Genomic DNA, 26,643 nt, shown 5'->3' with positions numbered 1-26,643 from the left:
ATTTAAGGTAATGAATTAGATTTGATAGGATAGCCATTGAGCAAACATTTCTACTTGCGAGGAAACCAAAATTTGGTGACATAACTATAAAATAATCACTATTACATCCGAAAGACAATTCAGGAGAAATTATTTACCCAAAGAGTAGTCGGAATGCACAACTTGCCACCCAATTAGTCAAATGGCAGCAATGTACTTGGGGAGAATCCAGATAAAGCATATATGGGCAAAAATAATTGAAGGCTTTTCTGGTAGGGTTAATTGAAGAGGGATGGGAGCAGGTTCGTGTGAAGCATAAATACTGACAAAGACTAGTTGAACTGAATGGCCTGATTTTTGTGCTGTGGATGTGATGTAAGGAAAAACCTGGTGAGCAGGGAATGACTTGGAGCAGACTTTCACGTACTGTGATGTACCGTGATAAATTGAAGCATTTTTATTGAATTTAAAATGGGCAGCAGTTACTTTAATACAGTCACAGCAAATGAAATATTTATAGTGTAGCTGCATTCGAATCTGGATCAAAGCCCAACTCCATACTGTTATGACCATGGACCAGACCCCCTCCCCAAGGTTTTGGTAAGATTTGGTTAGTAATCAATAATATTTTGCTTAAAGGAGACCAAGCTTGAGATTCAAGACACTTGCTCAGTGATTCCATGGATTTTGAACAAACAAAAATAAATGTTACTATTGTTATGATCCCAGCCGGTGTTAATACTGGACATGTCAAATCCCAGAGTGAAACCTGGTTTGATAAACAAGAAAACAATGAATTAATATTACACCAGACAAAAAGTTTGGAAAGATTCCAATACAGATAGCAGAAAATGATTCACACTCACACTATTCCTTTTATCTCAGGAATACCTTTACAGACACAGATCTCCAGTGAAAAGTTACCACTTTCTCAATACCAAGGCTTGGGCTGGCTCAGTTTCAAACCGGTTTTCTTCTGGTTGACTTCTGAGCATTCACTGGACGCTTTTCTTCAGCTGGTATCTCTCCCTGAGACACCTAAAAACTGCAATCTAAACTCACTATTACTTCAAATTCTGAACAAACAATATGCGTTTCCTAAACTCAGCTCTCCAGCAGTCTGGCAGGATTTCTTACTCGAGAGTTTTAGATTTTCTGCCTGTGCTCTCTGGTATATACACTCTAACTGACAGCCGTTCTGTGTTTCTCTCTGTGGCTCTGGACTCCAATGGCACAATCTTTTTCGACTTTATGATTTTGTCTCTAATTTCACTAAACTACTAATCCCTGAGTAACTCATCACTTCACTTTAAGAGTTGTAAAACCTCATTAAAAGTGCATGTATGCAAACAGGGTCCTAATCTTCCTGGCACCCAACTCAGAAATATTAAAAATAAAACTAGACCCAAGATTCACCTTACTTGCACGCAAATACGAAATATGAATTAAACTTAATTGTTCCCAACACCATACAAGGTCAGAAAGAGAAAACAATTTATAGTATCAATCTTATACTGTAACATTCAGGGTGGTTGTGAAGTACATGTGAATTAGCAAGCAAACTCTGGTCAAACACACCACGTTGCATACAAAATGGAAGGTGTAACCAAAACACAGTCCATAGATTTCTCAACAACCCATCCAAATGTCATTCAACACCCAATCTCATTGAAGCTATGTCTCTCTCGCAAGGGATTTCCGTCTTCACCTTCAAAGATCTAACCTGGGAATTCTCTCCAAAGGGTTGCTCCAACTTGGGCGCCCCACCTGGCAGGGTTTCAGTTTCACTTCCCAAGATGTGTTGCCCTGAATTCCCAAGAATGCACTTCTGCACCAACTCACAAGCATAACTTCAGCTCTTCGGCGACGCCAAGCAGTACACTACAGCTCCGAGGGGGTACCTTTGCCCCAGCAACCCATAGCGCGGAGTCATCAAACCTTTATTGCCTCCTTGGATCTTGAGGTCTTTTCCTGAACTCATGCTGCTTCTCCTGAGCCCTCTTTGATTACCAGGGTTTCTCCTGGGTCCTGTTCACTTAAAGTCTGTTAACCACATGCCTTTACTTATTTTTTTTAGCTCAATAGGGTGGCATGGTGGCACAGTGGTTAGCACTGCCACCAGGGACCCGGGTTTAATTCCTGTCTTGGGTGACTGTATGGAGTTTTCACGTTCTCCCTGTATCTGCAGGTTGTCTCCGGGTGCCCCGGTTTCCTCGCACACTCCAGAGATGTGCGTGTTAGGTTGATTGGCCATACTAAATTGCCCCTTAGTGTCAGGGGGATTAGCAGAGTGAATACACGGGGTTGTGGGGTCGTTATCGGTGCAGACTCGATGGCCCGAACGGCCGCCTCCTGCACCGTAGGCACTCTATGTTTCTATGATCTTTCTGTCTCTGTCTGGGACTCTCTTCTGTGACCTCACCCTTTGGGTTCTCTCCCCTTGTCTTCCCCCTGTCTTCAAAGTCTCTCGTCTTCAATGGAATGCCACTGCTGGTCATGTGGCCCTGGTTTTCGTGCTATTTTCCCTCTTGGCACAGCTGCTCTGGGCCCAAAGAACTTAAAAATGCAGAATTGCGCCTGCGCAGCCTGCTCTGCGAGGTATTTCGGAATTTGGAGGTCCTGACCTCTGCTGTAGACGAGTAGGTAAATCTGGCATTTATAACAATACGGATGCTGCAATAGTTTGTTTAGTTGATTCCAAGGCTACAGTCGTGGGCAAGGAGCCAGGTGACATTCAAACAAAAATATACTTAATAATGTGCTCAGTTATGTGTACAAGCGGCTCTTCCTTTTGAATTTAGTGAACACAGCTATTCAGAGCCAAAATTATTGGAGCATTTATGAATGTATATAATTCAAATCAGAGAGTTGGTTTAGAACTGAGATAACCAAGGCCAGTTTGCTACTGCAATTCGTAAACCAGTATAGGCATAAAGTCTTAATGTAAAAGAGTTTAACATCATTCATTTAAGACAGAGTGGAGAGATGAAATAGAGAAGCTGGGTGGGTGATTAGTGGTGAGAGGAAACATTTCTTGGTGCCAGTCTGATGAGGGGGTGAAAGCAATATGGTAGGGATTATTTTCCAATTGGTAAGGAGGTTAACAACCAACATTGCGTAACAATTAACATTGACCCATCCCCGTCTTCACCACCTCACACCCCCTATCACTCTTCCCATTGTAGAACCACCAACTGGTATTACAGATAAATGTTGAAACTATTGTTTTCCCATTGAGATAGGATAACATTAGTTTTCATAGTCATTTGAAGTGGAATGTTCTGATGAACACACTGATTTTAATATCCAGTAAATTATGCATTACTGTTACTTGTTTCTTTATTCAGTAAATTGAGAGTGTCTTAACTAAAGTCTGTTGGAGTCATAGAGGTTTACAGCATGGAAACAGGCTCTTCAGCCCAACTTGTCCATGCCGCCCCTTTCTTTAACCCCTAAGCTTGTCCCAATTGCCCACGTTTGGCCCATATTCCTCTATATCCATCTTACCCATGTAACTATCTAAATGCTTTTTAAAAGACAAATTTGTACCCATCTCTTCTCCTATCTCTGGCAGCTTGTTCCAGACACTCACCCCACTCTGTGTGAAAAAATTGCCCAACTGCACCTTTTTGTATCTCTCCCCTCTCGCCTTAAACCTATGCCCTCTAGTTTTAGACTCCCCTACCTTTGGGAAAAGATATTGATTATCTAGCTGATCTATACCCCTCATTTTATATACCTCCATAAGATCACCCCTAAGCCTCCTACGCCCCAGAGAAAAAAGTCCCAGTCTATCCAACCTCTCCTTATAATTCAAACCACCAAGTCCCGGTAACATCCTAGTAAATCTTTTCTGCACTCTTTCTACTTTAATAATATCCTTTCTACAATAGGGTGAACTGTACACACTATTCCAAGTGTGACCTTACCAATGTCTTGTACAACTTCAACAAGACGTCCCAACTCCTGTATTCAACGTATTCTGTATTCTGTTGGAATAAAACTTTGCTGATTTTGATGGTGTGTAAAACCACCAGGTAGATTTTGTAGCTAAATAATAATTTAATGAGTTTCTGTTCATTATCCTGGACATGGTATCAAATTTCACCGAGATATTAGTGAAAGTACTTTACAGGTGGTTCTAAAATCCAGAAGAAATATGAAAAGGAAAGAAAAGCAATGTGGATTCAAGGGGAATTGTAGCAGGCAGGACAGGACCATGCAAAGGTCCATTGACCCAAAAGGGTGGGGAGGGGGGGCAGTGATTTTCGGGTCTTGGGATGAGTGTGGCTGCAAAATCCCACCCATAGTATCAACCTGAAGCATATGAGAAGGAGAGATGGCAATATAGTGGTCATGAGTCAGTAGAGTAATGCATACCACCAGCAAACCCAGTAAGTGAGATTACAGCTCCTTTAGCATATACCTCTGCTGGGAATAATTTCATTAAATCTAACTTGATATCAAGTTTTAGATAAGGAGATGATATTGATCATTTTACTAGAGCTTTTGAATATTTGCTAAACTGCTGTAAGTGAAACAACGAATGGTGTACAGAATGAAGCAATTACTGGAAGCTGCTCATAGCATTTAGAGAGCTGGTTATAGAGTTATAAGCTATTTCGAAATTACTAATGGATCGCCTATGGCACGAGTTAGTATTTTCCAACAATATGGGGCGTTTATACCTTTTTTTAGGGCATTACAGTGAGTCCAGTGATTTACAGTGTCTAATGATTTACTGTCTAAATAAATTAAATTTTTAACTGTACTCTGGGATTTTTTAAACAGTGCTGAGGGATTGAATTTCACAACCATGCATTATTCTGTGAAAGTAGTAAATGATTGGTCTACATATACATATTTCTATACTCGTATTTAATTTGTATCCACACAATTTTAAAGTTGATAGTGCAAAGAATTTTTAATTCGTTTTTATTACAACTATACATTTCACATCCCCAATTACATACTTGTGAACTATCGCCACTTGCTCTGTGGGCAAATGATATCGAATTTGCATTAACACTATTGGCCTAAAGTTCTAGGTGAGTTATCTTCAACTGATTTTTTAACTTTAAAGATTTGAAATGTCACTTACTTTGAACAGCTCTTGAACAGAAACTACTGCTACTGGGCTACTTCATCATTGTTGAATATCAGTGCATCTCGGGAAATTGGGCATGCTTAGATTATGCAAGCCAAGTGGTGTTCAGAGTCACGCTGAGTTTAAAAAAAAAAGATTTGGGGTGAGATTCTCTGACCTCCCAGCTGCGTGTTTCCCGGCGGTGGAAGGCATTGTGCTGTTCACTACCGGTGGGATTCCCTGATCCTGCTGCTGTCAATGGGATTTCCCATTGATGTCACCCCACACCACCGCAAAACCCATGGGTGGGGAAGCATTGACGGCAGGACTGGAAAATCTCACTAACGTAAACAGCCAGAGAATTCCGACCATCGAGGCAATCTTCTTATTTGTAAGTTCTCTATCCAAAGGTGGGTGCTTGGCAATTAATTGCTAAACTGAAGTAAAGTGCCATGATTTTTTTTAACTTGTGGATAGGGCAAGGAGACAGTCCCTATAAGAACATAAGAAATAGGAGCAGGAGGGCGGCACGGTAGCACAGCGGTTAGCACTGCTGCTTCACAGCTCCAGGGACCTGGGTTCGATTCCCGGCTTGGGTCACTGTCTGTGTGGAGTTTGCACATTCTCCTCATGTCTGCGTGGGTTTCCTCCGGGTGCTCCGGTTTCCTCCCACAGTCCAAAGATGTGCGGGTTAGGTTGATTGGCCATGCTAAAATTGCCCCTTAGTATCCTGGGATGCGTAGATTAGAGGGATTAGTGGGTAAAATATGTAGGGATATGGGGGTAGGGCCTGGGTGGGATTGTGGTCGGTGCAGACTCGATGGGCTGAATGGCTTCTTTCTGTACTGTGGGGTTTCTATGATTTCTATGAGTAGGCCATCTAGCCCCTCAAGCCTGCTCCGCCATTCAATAAGATCATGGCTGATCTGATAGTGGGTTCAGTTCCACTTACCCGCCCGCTCCCCATAACCCTTAATTCCCTTAATGGTTAAAAATCTATCTATCTGTGACTTAAACACATTTAATGAGGTAGCCTCTACTGCTTCATTGGGCAGAGAATTCCAAAGAGTCACTACCCTCTGGGAGAAGAAGTTCCTCCTCAACTCTGTTCTGAATTGACTCCCCCGTATTTTGAGGCTATGCCCCCGAGTTCTTGTTTCCATTGTAAGTGGAAATAACCTCGCTGCTTCTACCCTGTCTAGCCCCTTCATTATCTTATATGTCTCGATGAGATCTCCCCCCAACCTTCTAAACTCCAATGAGTACAGGCCCAGTCTACTCAATCTCTCCTCATAAGCTAACCCCCTCATCTCCGGAATCAACCTGGTGAACCTTCTCTGTACCCCCTCCAAAGCTAATATATCCTTTCTTAAATAAGGGGACCAAAATTGTACTCTAGGTGCGGCCTCATCAGTACCCTGTACAGTTGCAGCATGACCTCCCTGCTTTTATACTCCATCCCTCTTGCGATAAAGGCCAACATTCCATTTGCCTTCTTGATTACCTGCTGCACCTGCAAACTGAGTTTTTGTGATTCATGCACAAGGACCCCCAGGTCCCTCTGCACAGTAGCATGTTGTAATTTTTCACCGTTTAAATAATAGTCCATTTTACTATTATTCCTTCCAACGTGGATAACCTCACACTTACCAACGTTATACTCCATCTGCCAGATCCTTGCCCACTCACTTAGCCTATCCAAATCTCTCTGCAGACTCTCTGTGTCCTCCACGCAATTTGCTTTCCCACTCATCTTTGTGTCATCCGCAAACTTTGTTACCCTACACTCGGTCTATGTATATGGTAAATAGTTGAGGCACGCCACTAGTCACTGATTGCCAACCGGAAAAGCACCCATTTATTCCGACTCTCTGCTTTCTGTTAGATAGCCAATCCTCAATCCACGCTAACACTTTACCCCCAACTCCGTGTACCTTTATCTTATGCAGCAACCTTTTGTGAGGCACCTTATCGAATGCCTTCTGGAAATCTAAATACATCACATCCACCGGTTCCCCTCTGTCAACTGCACTCGTTATATCCTCAAAAAATTCCAGTAAATTAGTCAAACATGACTTTCCCTTCATGAATCCATGCTGCGTCTGCTTGTCCCTGAGTCAACCTCAGCCGGAACGGGGATTGAACTCTGTGTTGTTGGCATTAATCTGATCCACACGCTGACAATTTGGCCAACTGAGCTAATCTGTCTCCCTATTCAAGGCATTAAAAGGTCAAGGGTTGCCAACCCTTCAGAATTTTCCTGCTATCTCCAGTATGTAAAGATACACCTACAAGACACTGCTGTGAGCAAACCAGCAGAAAATCATTAAAGATATCGGTCTTTTTTTCATTTTTTAAAACTTGTTCCCTATTAAAATATTTGAAAAGATACTAATGGTTGACAGTAAGAAAGCTGCTTCAGATAATGAAGAGTCCATTTACTTGTAATTGGTGTGGGGAAGTGGTGTTGTACCATTCGGAGAGATATGTTGGATTACTGGGGCTGGAGCAGTGGGAAATGGGTGATCATTTGATGAAACCTCAAAATAAGTCCAACCAGAGTTGGCAACTTGTAAAAGCACAGTCCATTCATTGTATAGACATAATCATGATGGGATGAAAGAAATAATATTTTTACTTTTTGTTGCCATTTAACATATTACTGTGAGCATTGCAAATTTGGAGAATCAGTGGTGACCGGGAACATTTTCAAAAGCAGTCTTAACAAATTTTAGGCACCTTGTGTCCAAATTGTGCAACCATAAGATATTGCATCGTTCTCAAATAGCAGTCTGTAATGAAAGCTATCAGAGACTACACATACCCTGCATACCAAAAATAATATATAATAATGCCTTAGAATGTGCAGCAAAAATAGTGGTACGGTTAATGCAGCTCACTGCTACCTATGCGCAGATCAGGCAGTGACTTCAGGCAAGAGCAGATACACAGTTACATGGTGTAATAATTCTTGTTCACCAGGTTGAGGGAAAACCAGTAACACGCTTATTTACAGGCAAAGACCATACAGAAGCATAATTAGCTCCCGAGAACAATCTGGAACAGCAACCCCTGCTTATCAGGGAGATTCCTCCACCCTGCTCCCCAGTTGTTTCCCAGGATCATGTGACTCTTTGCAGACTGAATTTCATAGGGACAGTCACCACACAAGGGAAAATCCGGAGGTTGTTGTGTGGGATGTGTTACTCCACTCTTATCTTTGTGAAACGAGCATCTCCCTATCTGGCTTCCAGGACACCATGAAAGTCCTGTACATATGTTGTATACATATATCATAAATTTGGACTAAACTTGCCACAGAAGGTTGGGGCTTGTCCATTTCAATGTACCCGTTTAATGCTGTGATAAATCTTAATTACTGCCAAACAACCTCCCTGGCACTGAAAATAGCCTTTACAAGTATGGAGTCTCATTCCTGCAAATTCTAGTGAGTTAATTTTTTTAAAGACTTTTTTGCATTATTTTCCATTTTCGTTGTCTCTTTCACTCTCTCTGAATCCCATCTTTCTTTCTCTTTCTCTATTTCAGGTTTTGTACTTCACCTGACATCCAATTTAATATTCTAACTGACATTTGCTGCTTCAGACACAGAGCTATCCAGTAACAATGCCTCAATCTGATTTATTAAGGAGATAAATAGTTATTAGTCCTGTTCAGGCAAGTCCCAGATGCCCTGCTGAGGGTGTCGAGCTGTTTCCATTTCACTTTTGCAACAACTTGCTTTGCAGAAGCTCGTGGCAATGCAATGAGCAGCAGCAAGTTTCACAATCGGCAGATACCATTTGCTCGTCAACCACAGGATTCAGGCACAGGATACGTCCGGAAAGAAAAATTGAGATTCATTTATTTTTTTTACTCTCTTTTTTCTTTGATGCTCCTGTTTAGTTTCTTGGCAAATTAGCAAAGAGAATTCAGGTGACTGACAGATCTTGTCAACAGCTTGTAATGCTTTACATTCTTGTTTGAATGTCACTATAAGTTCCTATTGTATAATAGGTTTTTCAGTCGTTAAAACTAATTACTTGGTTTTAAAAAAGCTACATCTTTAGCAGCTGGATTGTGGAGAGAGATACCTGCTCCTGATTTTATGTGGAAATTTTATGTAACATTTTGGGGTTTTTTCTGTTCACTTCTCTCCGCATGTCTATCTGCCTGCCTGCAGCTATTTTTGTTTCACAGGAACCAATCAAAAACATTTATTTTGTCATCTCTGGGATGATTTCTTACAAGATTCTTTGCCTCATGATATCCATCTGTCCACAATCCTTACCACAGCCTCCCATTATAGCCGCATAATATCCAACTCACTGTGAACCGTGAGCCACAAGGATGTTTGATGGGATATCACAAGGAGGGAATTCATTACAGGTACTGTTAAGAAGTCGATTATCTCAGAGGTCATTTGCCCAATTCCTGACCAATTATAATGTGGCGAACAGGCTATGATCTATTTGCATAAAAGAAAATAGGATACCGACACGGCATTAGCACTCGTCTGGGGATCTAAAGTAACTTCCTCAGCTTTCACAGGTGTTGTAGTTTTGAAAGCTACAGGCCTATGGCATTCTTCACATTTGAGATCACCAGTTTACCATATGGAGTCTGATTTTTTTCAGAAGTGCTATAATACACCCATATGCAGTAAGGGTGTATAAATAAAGGGGAAAACTGCAGGTTATACTTAATTCTCTTTGCTTGCAGATTCAGTTTTAAGTGACATTGCTGTGGTAGTTCGCTGGTAGATACGGTACATATTTTAAAAAATATGTGAATTACATTTGGGTGAAATTTTACAAGGCTGTAATGTACAATTGAATTATTTAAGTGATGTCCTGCACCACTGCAGTGCAGCTCAGTTGGTTTCTGGATGTCATCTGAACCAGGAGATTATGTTACAGGCTATAAGTCACTTCAGCTCAACTGTTATTATAGTAGTAATGGTATATTTGTACTAATTTTCAAATGGTTATGGTGCTGTAACATCTGTGTGGCTGTGGAATCTGTTAAAGTCTAGCAGTCTGCAGCATGACAGTCTTTTGAAGAGGCAATTAAGTTTTGAAGTAGGATGGGGGAGTATAACAGAAGCTATGATGAAAGTCTTTTGACATATCAATATATAACAAGAAGGGCTAGTGCTAGGTTTAATGCAATGTTTCAAGTAGCATACTGATTAGAGGTCTGGGAAAAATATGTAGGCAGACTCCTTTATAGGAGCCTAAAAAAATATGTAATTAGAATAGACTGCTTAGCTGCCAGGCTCACTGCTTCCACAGATTATGTACCTACGTACCTTGGACTCCAGGCCAACAAATTAACCTTGGATAACCTCCATACTCTGATCCTCAAAGATGACTAAACAAAACTCCAAGAATATTCATTATTCCTCACTTCTCCCATTATTTAACTGAATCCTGCCACTCTCCATTTGAGTTTTTAATTCAGTAATGGAATGTGGACATCACTGGCAAGGTTTGTTGTTTATAGAGGAACCATCACATTGCATGGATTATAAGAACATCTCTGTTCAGTTCAGGATCATAACAAATATTTATCCAAGCATTTTTGAAAGTTACGTAACTGCTTTTGCTGCCAGTCTGTCTCCACTAGTTGGTTCCCTAATAAATGCTTTATTTGAGGCTTATGCTGTTCTTTGCATATTAATGGATCCTCTCCTATGTTGAACAATCTGTAATAATTAAACCTGAAAGAAGTGAAGATCCAGGACCAGTATTCCATATCCCGCAACAACACTTCTCTCACCACCTGCACGCATCATCTTTCCCCAAATTGATCAAATTTGGATCTGTAAAGCTTAAGAGTTTTATATTCCTCACTTTCATTGTTTCAACTTTTGACCACTATTTTTGATGATGATTGTCCAAAATGCATATATTATGAGCAAATTTAATATTGCCTGTCCAACTGAACCTGGATGACGATGGCTGTTAAAATCGCACATGGAATTTACCTACTATCTCCTGCAGGCACCATAACAAAGGTTTACTTCTCCCTGACCTCTGTTTGACCTCCATCCTCGGCCTCAAGGCTAAGTGACTTAACTGAATGCTTGGGACCATTCTTGCCTCGTAACGTTTTGCTCCCGCCTGCTGATTTTGAACAGAAACCTAACTAGTTGTATTCAGATTAAACCTGGGAGTTGAGATCTCCTGGGCCTCGTGCTGCAAAGATTAGGACATTAGACGTCTTCCTTGACCCTGTTGCGGCCTATACAGCTGCTGCCCCAAGTTGAAGTTGGAACTATTATTCCAAACGTGGCCTCATCCGCGATGCATACAATATTAGAATAACTTAAACTCTAATGCTGTGACGTGGAATCTGCTTTCGATTAGCTGTTTTGGAAACTGCTTGATATCAACTGGAAATTCGAAGTGAACAATAATAATTGTACTTGCATCCTTTTCCTTTTCCACATGTGCTAATGGCCATCATTATAATCATGTTCATGTGTTCGTTATTTTACTACTCCAGTATGCATTGCTCTACATCTGTCTACATTAAAATCCAACTACTGTTTATTAGCCCATCTGGGCCTGATCTTTGCAAAAACCTTTTTTTTGTTCCTTATACTTATCATTTCTTGAGAAATCGAGGCCAAGGCGCAAATACAAAACACCACTAAAGTTGAAAAATTAATTAAAAGATGAGATAAATGGGGAATTATTACACCAGGACAGTAGGTTTTGGTTTAAAAAGTCCACAGATTGTAGGAGGAAGGAAGCCCTGAAGGAGGCAAGGAATTCTATAGCTTCAAGGTACTGGGAAAGGATGAATAAAAGTCTGAAAAGGATGCGGTTAGTCCTGATTCTAAACACTGTGAGGATGCACAGAGAAAGAAGTGTGTGAAGGACATAGTATATTTGGAGGCTTGGAGGAAAAGGTCCTGAAGCTCCACAAGTCATTGACACAGCTTTTTGTACTTAGCATTGCCATCTGTTTCGTATTTCCAAGCTAGTTTTTAATCCATTAATTCCATGATCCGTAACTCTCGCATGTGGAATATTATTAACTTCCTTCAGATAGGTGATGGCTCGGACAATTGTCTGCCGAGTGGGCCATCGATAATGTGTTGTTCCCACAATCCAAATCCTTTGGTGGTGCCATAACATGGGCCATTACAAACTTTCATTAATTCTTATTATTGCGAAGGATGTATTTAGTTACAGAGTGGAGCAACTTGACCAGATGTCCGCAGCTATTGTGCGCAATTTATTGTTGTTTTAATTGTATTTCATATTTTTCTTTACCTTTTCCAGATTCTTATCCTTTGTCGACGGAAGCCTGTCTGACATTGGAAAATCCGCTATGCAGTATAAAGTGAACGCAGCGCTGAAAACCAATTTGATGGATGCCTTGGCTCAAAGACTTGATTCAACAGAGCCAACGTTGCAGATGATTATTGATGGGCTGACACAGCCTCATGATTATGACATTAGAGCAGGTAATGCGTTCTTACAATATCAAATAATTCTCTTTGTTAGCTCAGTAACATTTAGTTTAAGTAAATAATTATTTTATAAATATCTGGCTTTATATATAGTTAGTAAAATCCTTAGTTATTATTGTCAATATCTACACTATTTACTGCCATTGTTGGTAGTAAACTAACAATGAAATTCTACAACAAATCTCGAAATAGAGTCATTCAATTATAAATCTAGTTGCTATTTTGCCCACCTGAAACCTACAACCATTTTTCATGCAGCATATAGAGTGATGAACAAGGCTTACTCCTGTATCTCCGCAGCAATTGATCAAAGTGAAACAATTCTTATTCCAATGGGAAATAAAAATAGGGGCAAATAAATGTTGCATCAAATTTTCAATTTTATTTTGAAGATTCGAATGGCTCGATGTAGGGCAGGATTTTCTTCCCCCTCCGCGGTGTGTTTCATGGCAGTAGGATCTTATGGTCCTCCAGTTGTCAACAGGGTTTCCAGTTGAATGCAGCCCTTGCTACCAGGAAGCCCGCAGTGGCGGGTGCGCCATCGGCAGGACCATAAGACCCCGTCGGTGTAAACGGCAGCAAGATTTTAACGATACGATGGAAACCCAGTACATGTGACTTAACTTGGGTTGTGATTTGAGACTTAAAGAGGAAATTCCAAATACCATTTTTGCATCATCTTTACATTGCATCCCATATTTCACTGGATGCGAGAGAGAGAGAGGATGTATGGTAATTCTGCCATGGCTAAGATGCAGCCAAGAAGATGATAGGTTTTAACCAAGCTGGCATCATTAGACGTAAATTCAAATGTTTGTACTTAAGGATTTGCTGATCTAACTTGCGACACAGTAAAACAGGAGTAGCTCACATAAACATCTAAGGAAGGCTGGTGTTGGGATCTTCCTTGTACTGTTGATTGATCTTTTGTCAAAAGAAATCTCTTGCTCTTTATTCCATTTGTCAGTGTCTCTCTGGGGCAGGATCTTTCAGATGGCAGGATTTCTCATCCTGCTACCCGAAGAGTTGGTAGAGATTTGTTCCACGCCAATGCAAACTGTCCAGCAACTATTTAACGATTGACTAAGAGCCAGACTTCCGTCCCCAATTGGGGAGGAGGCTCCCTTTGGACAGCTACTGACCAATCAGATGGCCAGCAGCTCTGTAGCCCCAACAGCGCCAGGTTCAATTGGTGGTCACTGCTGGGACTGCAGCCAGTACTCAAAGAAGAAGCGCTAATAGGTGTCAGACTGATAGTATGTCCAGGGTATCAGTAAGCCCCAGCATGGGATATATGGGGGTTGGGAGCCTGGTTTGAGAGGCCAGATAGTGGAGGGTTAAAGGGGGGGTGGGTTTAATCTTAGAGGGGAGGAGGTACCTTTGATGGGCACGGGGGTCCCCAATGGAGCTACCCCCCCCCCCCTCACCTTGCCTGACGCCAGCCCACACAATTAAAGCCTGCTTAGCCTGGGCCTTCCCCTTCTGTAGATAACATAGCAACAGGGGTTTGATGAGGTACATAAATGACCAGTTAACAAGCTCATTAGGCCCAAGAACAGGCAGGCCGACCAAAGCCTCCACTACCCCCCATAGAATTGGAAACAGGTTGTGAATGGGCAGGTATGCGGTGGACAGTCCCTCACACTAGGTTTTCCAAGCTCGCTGCCTTCAAATCTACCTGTGGGGAACCGTAAAATCCCACCCAGCGAGGGAGAGAGAGAACAAGTCAGTTTAAGAAAGTACCAATCTGTCTCACTTCACTACTCTTTGTGCGTCGCCCTGCAAATTTTCCTTTTTACAAGTTATTATAGAGCCACTCTCTCAGTCAAGGCATTCTAGATCACAACAACGCTCTGAATTAAAAACAAAATCTGCTGATCCCCCCATTGACTTTTTTTGCCAATTTAATTCTGTCTCCTCTTATTATCGACCCTCCTGCCTGTGGAGCCAGTGCCTTCCTATCAAAACCCTGAATCATTTTGAACACCTATTAAATCTCCCCTAAACTGTCCCAAGACAAAGAGAACAATCATCATTTGTGGTCTCTCTATGTCACCAAAACCACTGATACCATTCAAATAATGGCTGCACGGTGGCACAGTGGTTAGCACTGCTGCCTCACAGCACCAGGGACCCGGGTTTGATTCCTGGCTTGGGTCACTGTCTGTGTGGAATCTACATGTTCTCCCCGTGTCTGTATGGGTTTCCTCTGGGTGCTCCCGTTTCCTCCCACAGTCCAAAAGATATGCTGGTTAGATGGATTGGCCATGTTAAATTCTGCGTCAGTGTACCCAAACAGACTCCAGAGTGTGGCGACTAGGGATTTTCACAGTAACTTCACTGCAGCGTTAATGTAAGCCTACTTGTGACTAATAAATAAACTTTAATTCCTCTCTTCACCTTCTGTAAGGTCTGACATCCTTCCAAAAGTGTGGTATCCAGCATTGAACAGAATACACTAGTTGAGATCTCGTCAGTAATTTATAACAGTATAGCGTAACTTACTTTCTTTTGAACTCTGCCTAGATTTATTTAGCCATGAATCTCATATGCCTTTTCAGCAGATTTATCAACTTCTGTCACCTTCAAAAGTATGTGTACTAAGACCCCGGGTCATCTGTTCCTGTACCTCTTTTAAAATTGTACCATTTAGTTTATGGTAAATGCCTCTTCCATTTTCCTTTCCAAAATCATTTCACAAAAATCTATCCTCCTCATTGTTTGCTACATTGTCAAGTTCCATGTCATCTGCAGACTTTGAAAATATGCCCTGTATGCCCATGTCCAGGTCACTAACATCTATCAAAAGGAGCAGTGCTCTGAATATAGTGGTCCCAGGGGACATCACTACAATTCCCTCCGGTCTGAAAACATTACTACTCTGTGCTTTATTCTGCCTCGCAGGCAATTTCATATCTGCTGCCACCACCCCTTTAATCCTCAGGACTTCAATTTTTCCAACAAGTTTATTAAAGTTATTTGAAGCATTTCGCTAAAATGATAGGAAAGGCTGCAAAATGTTTGGTCCATGAGAAATTGTTGGAGGAAGAACAGCTAAACTGCAAAGTCAGTCTTATAGCACATCACATTTAGGGGGAGATGGTGGCATGTTGGCAATGTCACTAAACTAGTAATCCAGAGATGCAGGTTAATACTCTGGGGGAATAGGTTTCAAATCCCATCATGCCAGCTGCTGGAATTGAAGTTTAGTTAATTTTTTAAAAATGTGGAATTGAAAACTAGCCTCAGTAATGGTGACGATGAAACTGTCATTGACGGTCATGAAAGAAATCTGGTTCAGCTGTCATTTAGGGAATGAAATCTGCCACCGACATGTGATTCCAGAGCCGCAGCAATGTGGTTGTCTCTTAAGTGCCCTCTGAAATGGTCTAGCAAACCGCTCAATTCAGGGGTGATTAGGAATGAGGCAACAAATACTGGTTTTGCCAGTGACTCTCACATTCCATCAAATAACTTTGTTAAAAAACCTCGACGGAGATCAAGACCTTCTTGCAGACATGCAGTCCCGAGAGTTTAAAGCCTGTAAACCTCATTCCTAACACATCCATGAGGATATATGTCAACAGGCATGTGCAGAAGTTCCCAACATTCTCTCTACAATGCCGCACATTTCAGAGAAGCCCTCTCTAGTAACCCTCTCTATTCAGTTGACGTTATGCTGTCTGCCACACATTTTCAGAGAGATTGCAGGTACTGTTATATGTTTCTAAGGCTCTGTCCTTGAAATCAGTTGAATGTTCCTTATCTGGTATCTGACATGACTTAATCCTCCACTCAGGTTAATTATGCTCCACTTCCAGCAGCTCATCTCCTGACCTCCTTGTGCATTGTGAATCACTGTTTGCTAATTCCTGATGTAAATTATCCATATCCACTTTTCCTTTGAGTTAGTTACTGAAAAATCATTTTAGTGGGCCATAAGCTACAATAATGAAAATGAAAAACTCCATACTTACCTCTCTTTTGTGTCAGTTTACACATCGCTAACTTCAGTGTGTGAGAAACTTTATTGTGCTTACTTTCACTTTAGTTCACAATAAAAAAAAGACTCTTTGCGTTTGAAAATAGTTTCGCCACTTCATTAATGCAAAGTATGGAAAAAATGTGAAATAAATCCAAAAAATACTGGAAATACTAAGCAGGTCAGGCAACATCTGTAAGGAGAGAATAGCAAGTTAATGCCTCTGGTCAATAATCTGTGTTCTGTTGAAAGGTCATAGACCGGAAACGTTAACTCTGTTTCTCTCTCCACAGATGCTGTCTGACCTGTTGAATATTTCCAGCATTTTCTGTTTTTATCTGCACTTCATTTTTTGCGTTCAGTTAGTTTCCGTCCCAGTAAATTCCCATCCAGCGTACACCTTTTAAGATAGGATTCTTGACGTAAGATTGCACTCTGATCTGATTCCAATACCACAGATCTACCAGCACAGTGCTCCAACCATTTATTTGTTTGCAGTTTTCACAAGAAAGAAGAAGACAAACAAAGCACTGACAAAGTACATCAGCAGTGCCAAGTAACTGTCACGTTGATGCTCACATCTTCTTTCTAGCACCGAGACTTAAACGCCACAGTACAATCTTAGCAGAATTTGCCTGGAAACAGCCAGTGGTTATTTTACTGTGAGTTTGCCGGCTCTGGATACGGCTGCAAACATGAGTGGGCTTATTTTGTGATCGGTGCTGTAAAACTTTCTGATCGTCGTGTTGATGTCACTCACAAGCTCCTCGAAGGTCTTTGCACCGTATTTGTTTTCTTCTGTCAGATTTGTTTGCACACTTCGACTCCTCAAGAGTTATTATTTCAAAAGGGCCGATATGTAGTGTGCTGAAGTACTCCAAAAGGACAACAGCAACATGCAAGTTACTCAGCTTTTTCACCTAATCTGCCAGATCTGTTATGTGCACATAAGTACTTGTGGTTGTTAGGTCCATGGAATCAGAAACAGATGACTGGTTCTGGAGTGGATATTAACAGAAAAGGATCGTTACTTCATTCCTCCTTAAACTTTTTATTTAGCCAATTCTTTTCCTTGCCAAAGAGCCATAATTATGCTTGAGTGCTCATAAGCAGACTGAAGAATATAGTCATGATATTAAGATATTTAACAGAAGGTGCATACTGAGCTGGGACTAAATGATATATACAAATTAGTGTCTTTAAAAAATAAAAATGAGAAATAAATTATTCTTGACATGATTGGCAGAATATGTGATGGATACCTTGCAAGAGCATTATTAATACAGAGTATGAGAGGTAAAATTGTTTCTGTTCAACCATTTATTATTATGCATATGTCAAGACCTGGAGGTCGTAATATACAAGTACACTTGGGTGGATAACTCCAGTTCAGCACTAGGGAGCAACAGTGGTTAGCATTGCTGCCTCACAGCACCAGGGACCCAGGTTCGATTCCCAGCTTGGGTCGTTGTCTGTGTGGAGTTTGCACGTTACTCCCATGTCTGTGTGGGTTTCCTCCAGGACCCAGTTTCCTCCCGCAGTCAAAAGATGTGCAGGCTAGGTGGATTGGCCAAGCTAAATTGACCCTTAGTGTCAGGGGGACTAGCTAGGGTAAATGCATGGGGTAATGGGGATAGGGCCTGGTGGGATTGTGGTCGGTGCAGACTCAATGGGCCGAATGGCTCCTTCTGCACTTTAGATTCTCTGATTCAGCTTGTAAGGATGCATTTTAGAAATAATTCATGTTTTCTCCTAGCACCTCATCTTGTTAAGCTAGTGAGAAGCTGAACAGTACAGTTCCAGAAATGCCCAGATTTGATCTCTGGCCCGTGCTGAAAGAAGTTTGAGCCATCCTCTAGAATTTTCACTCGCTCACACAGAAGATACAAAGATATTGTCAAAAGTCATGAATCTTCTCTTCCTGCTTCCAAAAATGCCCAGAAAATGCCCAGATTTGATCTCTGGCCTGTGCTTTACTGGCTGATCTCAAAAGGAGTACGGAAATCGTCTCCATGCCCCTGCTGGATGGGTGGGTGTGTGTGCATGCCAGGTGATCACTCCTTGGCTTTGTTGCTGCCACATCCCATGCGTTCCATAGCTTTTCTAGAGTCAGATTAAGAAATGAGGGGTCAGGCGGGTGAAATATCACCAGAGCTTCTCCTCTTGCTGGATTTCTGCTTTAACACCTTTAGGGAAAGAGAAATGGTGAATAAAATTGCCAGAAAAAAGAGAAATGTAATAATTTCTGTCTGCTGCCTGATGGCCAGTCGCACATTCCATCCATGTTATATTGCCTTATTCAAGTTATATCATCCATTAACTTTCGAATCCGTTCTTTCAGCCCATGGGATATAGCCATTCTTCATTTGGAGTCAGGCAGCCCTGCTGCAAAAGTGCTGCATACTTCTCCTTATTCAGCCATTGGGAGACGTAAAAGAGTTAATCCCCTCAAGCATATATGATTTATCGCTTTATTTCCCTTTGCTCAGTGTCACGTCTCTTTCCTCCAAGGATGCAGTCTACTTCTATGCGTTTTGGCACATATTTCTGTTTTAAACAAAATTGCTACACTCAACTGAAAGAAGTTTGAGCCATCCTCTAGAATTTTCACTCGCTCACACAGAAGATACAAAGATATTGTCAAAAGTCATGAATCTTCTCTTCCTGCTTCCAAACCATCGCATATTCTGGTGTAAATTTCACTAAAGGATACGAGTGAAGAATTCCATCAAGGTGAAGATGGGGCTGTGAAGAGCACCAGTCTACCTTTAGGGTGCTGAGGCTCAATTATTCAATAACTTCAACAGGGAGGAAAAGCTCATTGTCAATGTTTAGTACAATATGTTTTTGGAAAGTGGTTGATCAATATTGACTTGCCTGGCCGGTGAAAGTAATTAAACGTCTTCCTGTACTGAGTGATAGTGCAGATACTGGTTGAGTGGGCATTTACTGCTGCGGCCTTCACCTTGCACTGACTGTGTGCTGCTTTCCGTGAAACCTCTTTCCTGTGCCTAGCTTCCTATGACAGCACTTCCACATTAGGATTTACCAACGGGAATCTTTGTGCCCTATGGTTCATCTCAGTGACAGCACTCTGACCTCTTTAGTCAGAATGTTATAGGTTCAAGCCCGACTGCAGGTCTTGAACATGTAATGGGGAGGCGATGGTCGCGTGTGGTATTATCACTAGGCTACTAAACCAGAAACTCAGCTAATGTTCTGGGGACCTGGGTTAGAATCCTGCCACGACAGATGGTGGAATTTGAATTCAATTTTTAAAAAATAGCTGGAATTAAGAATCTACTGATGACTACGAAACCGTTGTTGATTGTCGGAAAAACCCATCTGGTTCACTAATGTCCTTTAGGGAAGGAAATCTGTCCTTACCTGATCTGGCCTACAGGTGACTCCACAGCAATGTAGCTGACTCTCAACGAGGGATGGGCAATAAATGTTGGCCAGCCAGCAATGCCCAGGTCCCACGAATGAATAAAAGAAATGGAGTACAAAGGGAGTGCAGCCTTTTGAATGTAAAATTAAGAATTGTCTACTTGCTCAGGTAGATGGATGTACAAGATTCTATGGTGCTGTTAGAAATAGAACATGGGGCTCTTGATGTTGGTATCCTGGCCAACATGAATCCATCAACTACAGCCACACTTGGAATACTGTGTACAGTTCTGGTCACCCTATTATCGAAAGGATATTATTAAACTGGAAAGAATGCAGAAAAAATTTACTAGGATGCTACCGGGACCTGATGGTTTGAGTTATAAGGAGAGGCTGGATGGACTGGGACTTTTTTCCCTGGAGCATAGGAGGCTTTGGGGTGATCTTATAGAGGTCTATCAAATAAAGAGGGCAGAGATGAGGTAAATCGTCAACATCTTTTCCCAATTGTAGGGGAGTCTCAAACTAGAGGGCACAGGTTTAAGGTGAGAGGGGAGAGATATAAAAGGGCCCAGAGGGGGTTTCACTCAGGGGGTGGTGTGTGCCTTTAACGAGCTGCCAGAGGTAGTAGTAGAGGTGGGTACAAATTTGTCGTTTAAAAAGCATTTAGACAGTTACATGGGTAAGACTGGTATAGAGGGATATGGACCAAACACGGGCAATTGGGAATAGCTTAGTGGTAAAAATTGGGCGGCATGGACAAGTTGGGCCAAAGAGCCTGTTTCCATGCTGTAAACCTCTATGACTCTCCTGAAACATATGAACTGGTTCTTTATCTCTTTGCTGTATGAAACAGCTACATGACAAAACATCTAATCAGCCAGATATTGTGAAAGATGCGATACAAGTCATTTCTTGCAGCAAGCATTTCAGTTCCACAGACAAATATTTCTCCTATCCAGTTAAAAATATTGCGAGGCTGCCTGATCCTTTAAGCTGCGCAGACATTGAAATCCTATGGCAGCACAGCATTTCCCACCCCAATCGGCAAGCTTTCACCGAGAGGCAGCTTCAACATCTGGAGCTCACCCATATATTCAAATGAGATAGACCCTGAAAATAATAGCACAGTCACTGCTCATGACATTGTGTGAACAGATCTTCCATCCCGCCACACTTCCAGTGAGGTTCATGCCCCCTCTAAAAATCTATATTTAACTGTGGGAATAATATCTTCCAGTCTCGAAGAGTTGCTACCAAGCGACTACTTGTTTTCAGATCTGACTTCCAGAATGTACACTTTTGCTTTTTGTCTTGTAAGTACAGAACTTGCTGCTAATCTGCCTTGTTTTGTGTCCCTATGCAGGATTTGAGCAACAGGATTTTAAAAGGAACATCGTCTCACTTAATGACCTGAAAAACGGAACTATTTTGACTGGAAGAGTGGAAAATGCCACTCTCTTTGGTGTCTTTGTGGACATAGGTGTTGGCCGATCAGGTCTGATCCCTATTCGTTACATTACTGCAGCCAAGCTACCTGCGTCTAAAAGGCGTAAAAGTCTAGGGCTTGGCCCTGGTGAGAGGGTAGAAGTTAAAGTGATGGAGGTTGACCATGCAAGAAATCGTATATCATTGGACCTTATTAGGGTTTTGTAAAAAAATAAAGTAAAATCAGTTAAGTCAAGTTGTCAAATTTTTCACTGTTTCCACCTTCCTGCAGCAGAAACTCAGAGTTATTCCCTGTGATGGATCTTGGATTTATCAGCCGCTTTGTGGCTTTGCACACTGATGCTGCAGTGCATTGCATCATCATCTCATCATATTTAATGGACCATTTTTATTTTTCATGTACATGTTACAAATTTCGGCAGTTATATTAAAAGTAGTATGGTGTCCTGCATCACTTGGCAGCTTGGGAAGAATAGTCTTCTTAGTACATACATGCACACAAACCTCACTGACCAGTTAGCATATTTGGAAGCATCCAGCTCCAGCAACACTTTGTTGATTTATTCTAATATTATACAACCAAATTGGTCATGAATTGATTCCGAGTGACACCAAATTGGTGGCAGCCTAGCACTAGCCATGTCTAATCTGTCCCTGCGCATGTGTTTATTGTCTACAAGTAGAAGTGTTTTAGTTTTAAACAGTAATGTTATTACTACTCAAATGTGTCCGTGGTTCTGACCTACTGATTGATATCTATGAAAAGGGATGCATTGTGTGTCAATACGCAGGATCGTCAGAATTGTACTGCTCGAATGTTATACATCTCGAAAGCACTCAAAATAAGTTGTCCAAATCTTTAAAAAGCATTCCTTGATGAGAGGCCTTCAGCTTTAGTTCAAATGGATAACCACAGTTGCAGTTGCTGGTTGGATCGGGAACCAGATACAGACTGGATTGCTTTAACAAACAGACTTACCCTTGACATCCTGGACCAGGTGCAGAAAATGTCCAGGTTGAATGATGTAAGGTTAAAAATTGTCTTGCTTTGCTGAATCTATGTTATTTTCTAATTTACTGACCATCCATGTAGCAGTTTCTGCAGCCTGTTGTATTCTGCCCCTTCCCCCAGCTGATGAGAAATTCAGTTGGTGACTACCCAGTTGTGTCGAGATTCAAGAATATGGGCCTTAAAAATGAATTACTTTTAGTGGTCAGCCATGCCGATCTATGATTTGAATATACTTGTATCAGACCAGTTTGGATCAATGGTCTCTTGTGATATTAAATACCTCTGATTTCAAGATTGTGATTGTCTACATTTGTTTCAACACCTGGGGCCAAATTTTCCCATCCCACCCGCCACAAGAATCGCCGGGGGGGGGGGGGAAGCAGGTGGACCATGCACATGTCCACTGACCATGGGCAGGATTTTCTGATCTTGGGCTGAGGTTGCCCGGAAAACCACACCCCTGGAGTCAGCTTCTAAATCAAATAATTTGAAGGCTTGATTCTCAATGTTTCATTAAAATTGTGTTTAATTTCACCTGGGACACTATAATGCTAAAGTTTACCAGCCACCCATGTCTTTGAAAAAACTGTTACTTCAATGTTGAGATTCAGTGTCCTATGGAGGTAGAAATGGTGAGTTTCTAAGATAAGTCCATTGCGACATAGAGCGGAATTTTCTTTTTGGAGGCTAAGTGGACAGGAAAGTCTGCGTGATTCCTGCTGGGCAATGGGGAAGGTTGTTGCGCCACACTATCCGCTTTTCAACTTATTTATGCATCAGTGAGGAGCTCATCGAATCCCGTAGCAGGGCGAGCACTGAATCATCTACCCTGCCGTTACCTCATTGGGTCGAAGGTCCTGATGTTACATTTAAGCAGCACCCAAACACACACTCTGACAAAGGCAAAAATACTGTGGATGCTGGAATCTGAAACAAAATCAGAACAGCTGCAGAGTGACAGAACGAGCTGATCTGTGGTCCTTTCTGACAGGATTGTTGGATTTTCTGTGGCATTCCGACTGCTTTCTCTGGAAATTGATGGCCTCTGACACACTTCAGTCCCCAAGATCCCACTGACAGTTTTCCCCCTTCTTCCACCAGCAGTTTTCTCCCTTTCTCCCCCACCCCAGCTTCCCCAGAACAGAAACACCACAGAATCATCAAATCTACAGTGCAGAAGGAGGCTATTTGGCTCAATGAACCTACACTGACAGCAATCCCACCCAGGTCCTATGCCTGTAACCCCACTTATTTACCTTCCTAATCCCCCTGACACTAAGGGACAATTTTATCATAGCCAATCAACTTAACCTGCACATAAGGACGTAGAACTAGAAACAGGAGTAGGCCATCTGGACCCTCGAGCCTGCTCCGCCATTCAGTAAGATCATAGGTGATCTTTTTGTGGACTCGGCTCCATTTACCTGCCTACTCACCATAACCCTTAATTCCTTTACCGTTCAAAAATTTATCCTTGCCTTAAAAACATTCAATGAGGTAACCTCAACTGCTTCACTGGGCAGGGAATTCCACAGATTCACAACCCCTTGTGTGAAGAAGTTCCTCCTCAGCTCAGTCCTAAATCTGCTCCCCCTTATTTTGAGACCATGCCCCCTAGTTCTAGTTTCACCTGTCAGTAGAAACAACTTCCCTGCTTCCATCTTATCTATTCCCTTCATAATCTTATATGTTTCTATAAGATCTCCCCTCATTCTTCTGAATTCCAATGAGTATAATCCCAGTCTACTCAGTCTCTCCTCATAAGCCAACCCTCTCAACTCTGGTAACATTTTTGGATTGTGGGAGGAAACCCACGGAGATACGGGGAGGACGTGCAAGCTCCACGCACACAGTCACAGGAATTGAACCCGGGTCCCTGGTGCCATGAGGCAACAGTGCTAACTGCTGTGCCACCGTGCCACCCCATATCATCATCATTGAACAAGGAGGCTTTGCACACAATCCACTTCTTCCAGACATAGCCTTTTACATAGCATTTTCTACTTGCCAAATGATTCTCAGAAATCGGTTGGCAAAAAATGCCACATAAGTTGTAGCAAAAAGGATTTGGTGAAGATGACATCCTCCAGAATTATCTCCTAATAGTGCAATGCAATCATTGCAATGAACCAGCTATTTCCATAATATTTTTAACCTGCTTTATGTGTAAGGATGAAATTAAAAAACCTTAAAAACACTCTGGCTATGTGTGCGGAAGAGTTAAGTTCAAGGAAAATCAGTTAGTAAGAATGACCGACTCGTAAATCCAAATTTGTATTTACTGTATCTAAATGTAAGTCAGATGCTGCTATACAAAGTACCATTTAATTATTTGCAACAGAGATAGATCATTCAATCCAACAGGCCCATGGCTGTGTTGATGCTCCAGACAAGCCTCTGCCCATCCCACTTCATCTAACCTTAGCAACATATCCTTCTGTTCCATTTTCTCTCCTTTGCTTTTCTAACCATCCCTTGAATGCATCCATGATATGTGCCTCAACTATTCTAATCACTCTCTGGGTAAATAAATTTCTCCTGAATTCCCCATTGATTTTACCTGTAACTAATTCCTATTTATGACCCCTACTTCTGGTTCCACCCAGAATGAAAACGTTCCCTACATCTGCGATACCAAGCCCTTCCGTAACCCAAAAGGTCGCCTCTATCAGGTCATCCCCTCAATCATCTTATTACCTTGGAAAAGGACCCAGCCTGTTCAACCTTTCCTGATGGAGATTTGATTTATTATTGTCACGTGTTGGGATACAGTGAAAAATATTGTTTCTTGTGCGCTATACAGACAAAGACATGCTGTTCATAAAATACATGGGGAGAAGGAAAGGAGAGGGTACAGGATATAGTGTTACAGTCATAGCTAAGGTGTAGGAAAATGTCTTTACTGTATGGTAGGGCCATTCAAAAGTTTGATGGCAGCAGGAAAGAAACTGTTCTTGAGTCTGTTGGTATGCAGTCTCTTGTATCTTTCCCGATGGAAGAAGTTGGAAGAGAGTATGTCCGGGGTGCATGGGGTCTTTGCTTATGCTGGCTGCTTTTCCCCAGTGATATAACTTCTCAGTTCCAATTTAGGATTATACAGGACTTGTGCCTCTGAAAGTGATGTCCCAGAGGTGCTATCATTCTAAACGTTTTGAGAATGTATCATTCTAGTAATCCTTGAAAACGGCACTAAAGCAAGGAGAGCTGAACTGACTATCCCAAGCGAAGGCTGGAGAATGATTCTGTAATCACCTTCTCTTCCTCCATAACCAAAACTTGATTTTCCTTTGTTAGTGTACAGAATATTATCAAACAAAAAATGAGATGCCCAGGGGCAGGCAGTTCACAAAGGGTTAAATTAGAGGGGTCATAGTGATTAATCTGTTTGATGAATCTCCTTTGAAGATAAATTATGACTCAGGCCCTAATCCAAGATGAAGGAAACACAACAGATGTGTTTTATGATGAAGGCTGCACCCACCTCTGCTACAGAACCAAACAGGTTACAGCTATTACCGGAACTGCCTCCTCCTCCTTGGAAAAGCAGAATAATTATGGTTCCTGAAACAAATTCTCTTTCCCATTCCGAAGTTTACACTTGCCCCCTACATAATGACTATTACTGTTTGCTGATGGGAGTGTTATTGCAAATCACTGCAAGGCAGACACATCCCATGTCCCAAGTTTACCTTCAACTCCAACTCTGCCAAATGTTTGTAGAATTAATTTGTGTTTATAGCGCTGATTTCAAGTTGAATGGATCCCAGTATTTTGTGCATTTCTAATTGATCTTCCTAACAGCAACAAAAGGAAACTCAATAATTTCCATCTTAAAAGGAATGGGAGCATAGTGATAATGTTACTGGACTAGTGATCCATAGGTCTAGACAAATGCTCTGGGGAAGTGAGCTAAAATCCACTAAATCCATTTAATTCCACTAATTAATAAACCTTGGCATTGCCAATTTCAGTAATAATGATCACGAAACTAAAAGATTGTTATAAAAATCCACCTGGTTTGCTCATGTCGTTTAGAGAAGGAAATCTGCCTTCCTGACCTGTTCTGGCCTACATGTGACTCATATTGACCTCTGAAATGATCGAGCAAGCTATTCAGTTGCAGCAAAAACCATGACAGCAAAGTTCAATAATAAATCACCTGACATCAACCTCGACACTGGAAATGACAAAATCCAGCTGACCTTGCTAAGTCCCCCTCACTAACATCTGGGGACTTGTGTCAAACTTGGGAGAACTGT

The 26,643-nt window shown here is 41.7% G+C and overlaps 1 protein-coding gene across 1 annotated transcript in view; it reads left to right on the top strand.

Annotated features, from left to right (window-relative positions):
* srbd1 (S1 RNA binding domain 1) overlaps nucleotides 1-22,674 on the top strand; it is a 257,149-nt gene extending 234,475 nt beyond the window's left edge. The window contains exons 21-22 of the mRNA XM_078229680.1: nucleotides 12,361-12,545; nucleotides 21,290-22,674. Coding sequence (XP_078085806.1) covers nucleotides 12,361-12,545; nucleotides 21,290-21,579 — 475 coding nt within the window. The 3' untranslated portion in view covers nucleotides 21,580-22,674. The remainder of the gene's footprint in view (nucleotides 1-12,360; nucleotides 12,546-21,289) is intronic.
* The last annotated feature ends 3,969 nt before the right edge of the window (nucleotides 22,675-26,643 follow it).

Source organism: Mustelus asterias, chromosome 15 (genome assembly GCF_964213995.1).
Source record: "Mustelus asterias chromosome 15, sMusAst1.hap1.1, whole genome shotgun sequence".
Taxonomy (NCBI): Eukaryota; Metazoa; Chordata; class Chondrichthyes; order Carcharhiniformes; family Triakidae; genus Mustelus; species Mustelus asterias.
Note: the sequence above shows the minus strand (reverse complement) of the source record. Positions and strands in the feature narration are given on the sequence as shown.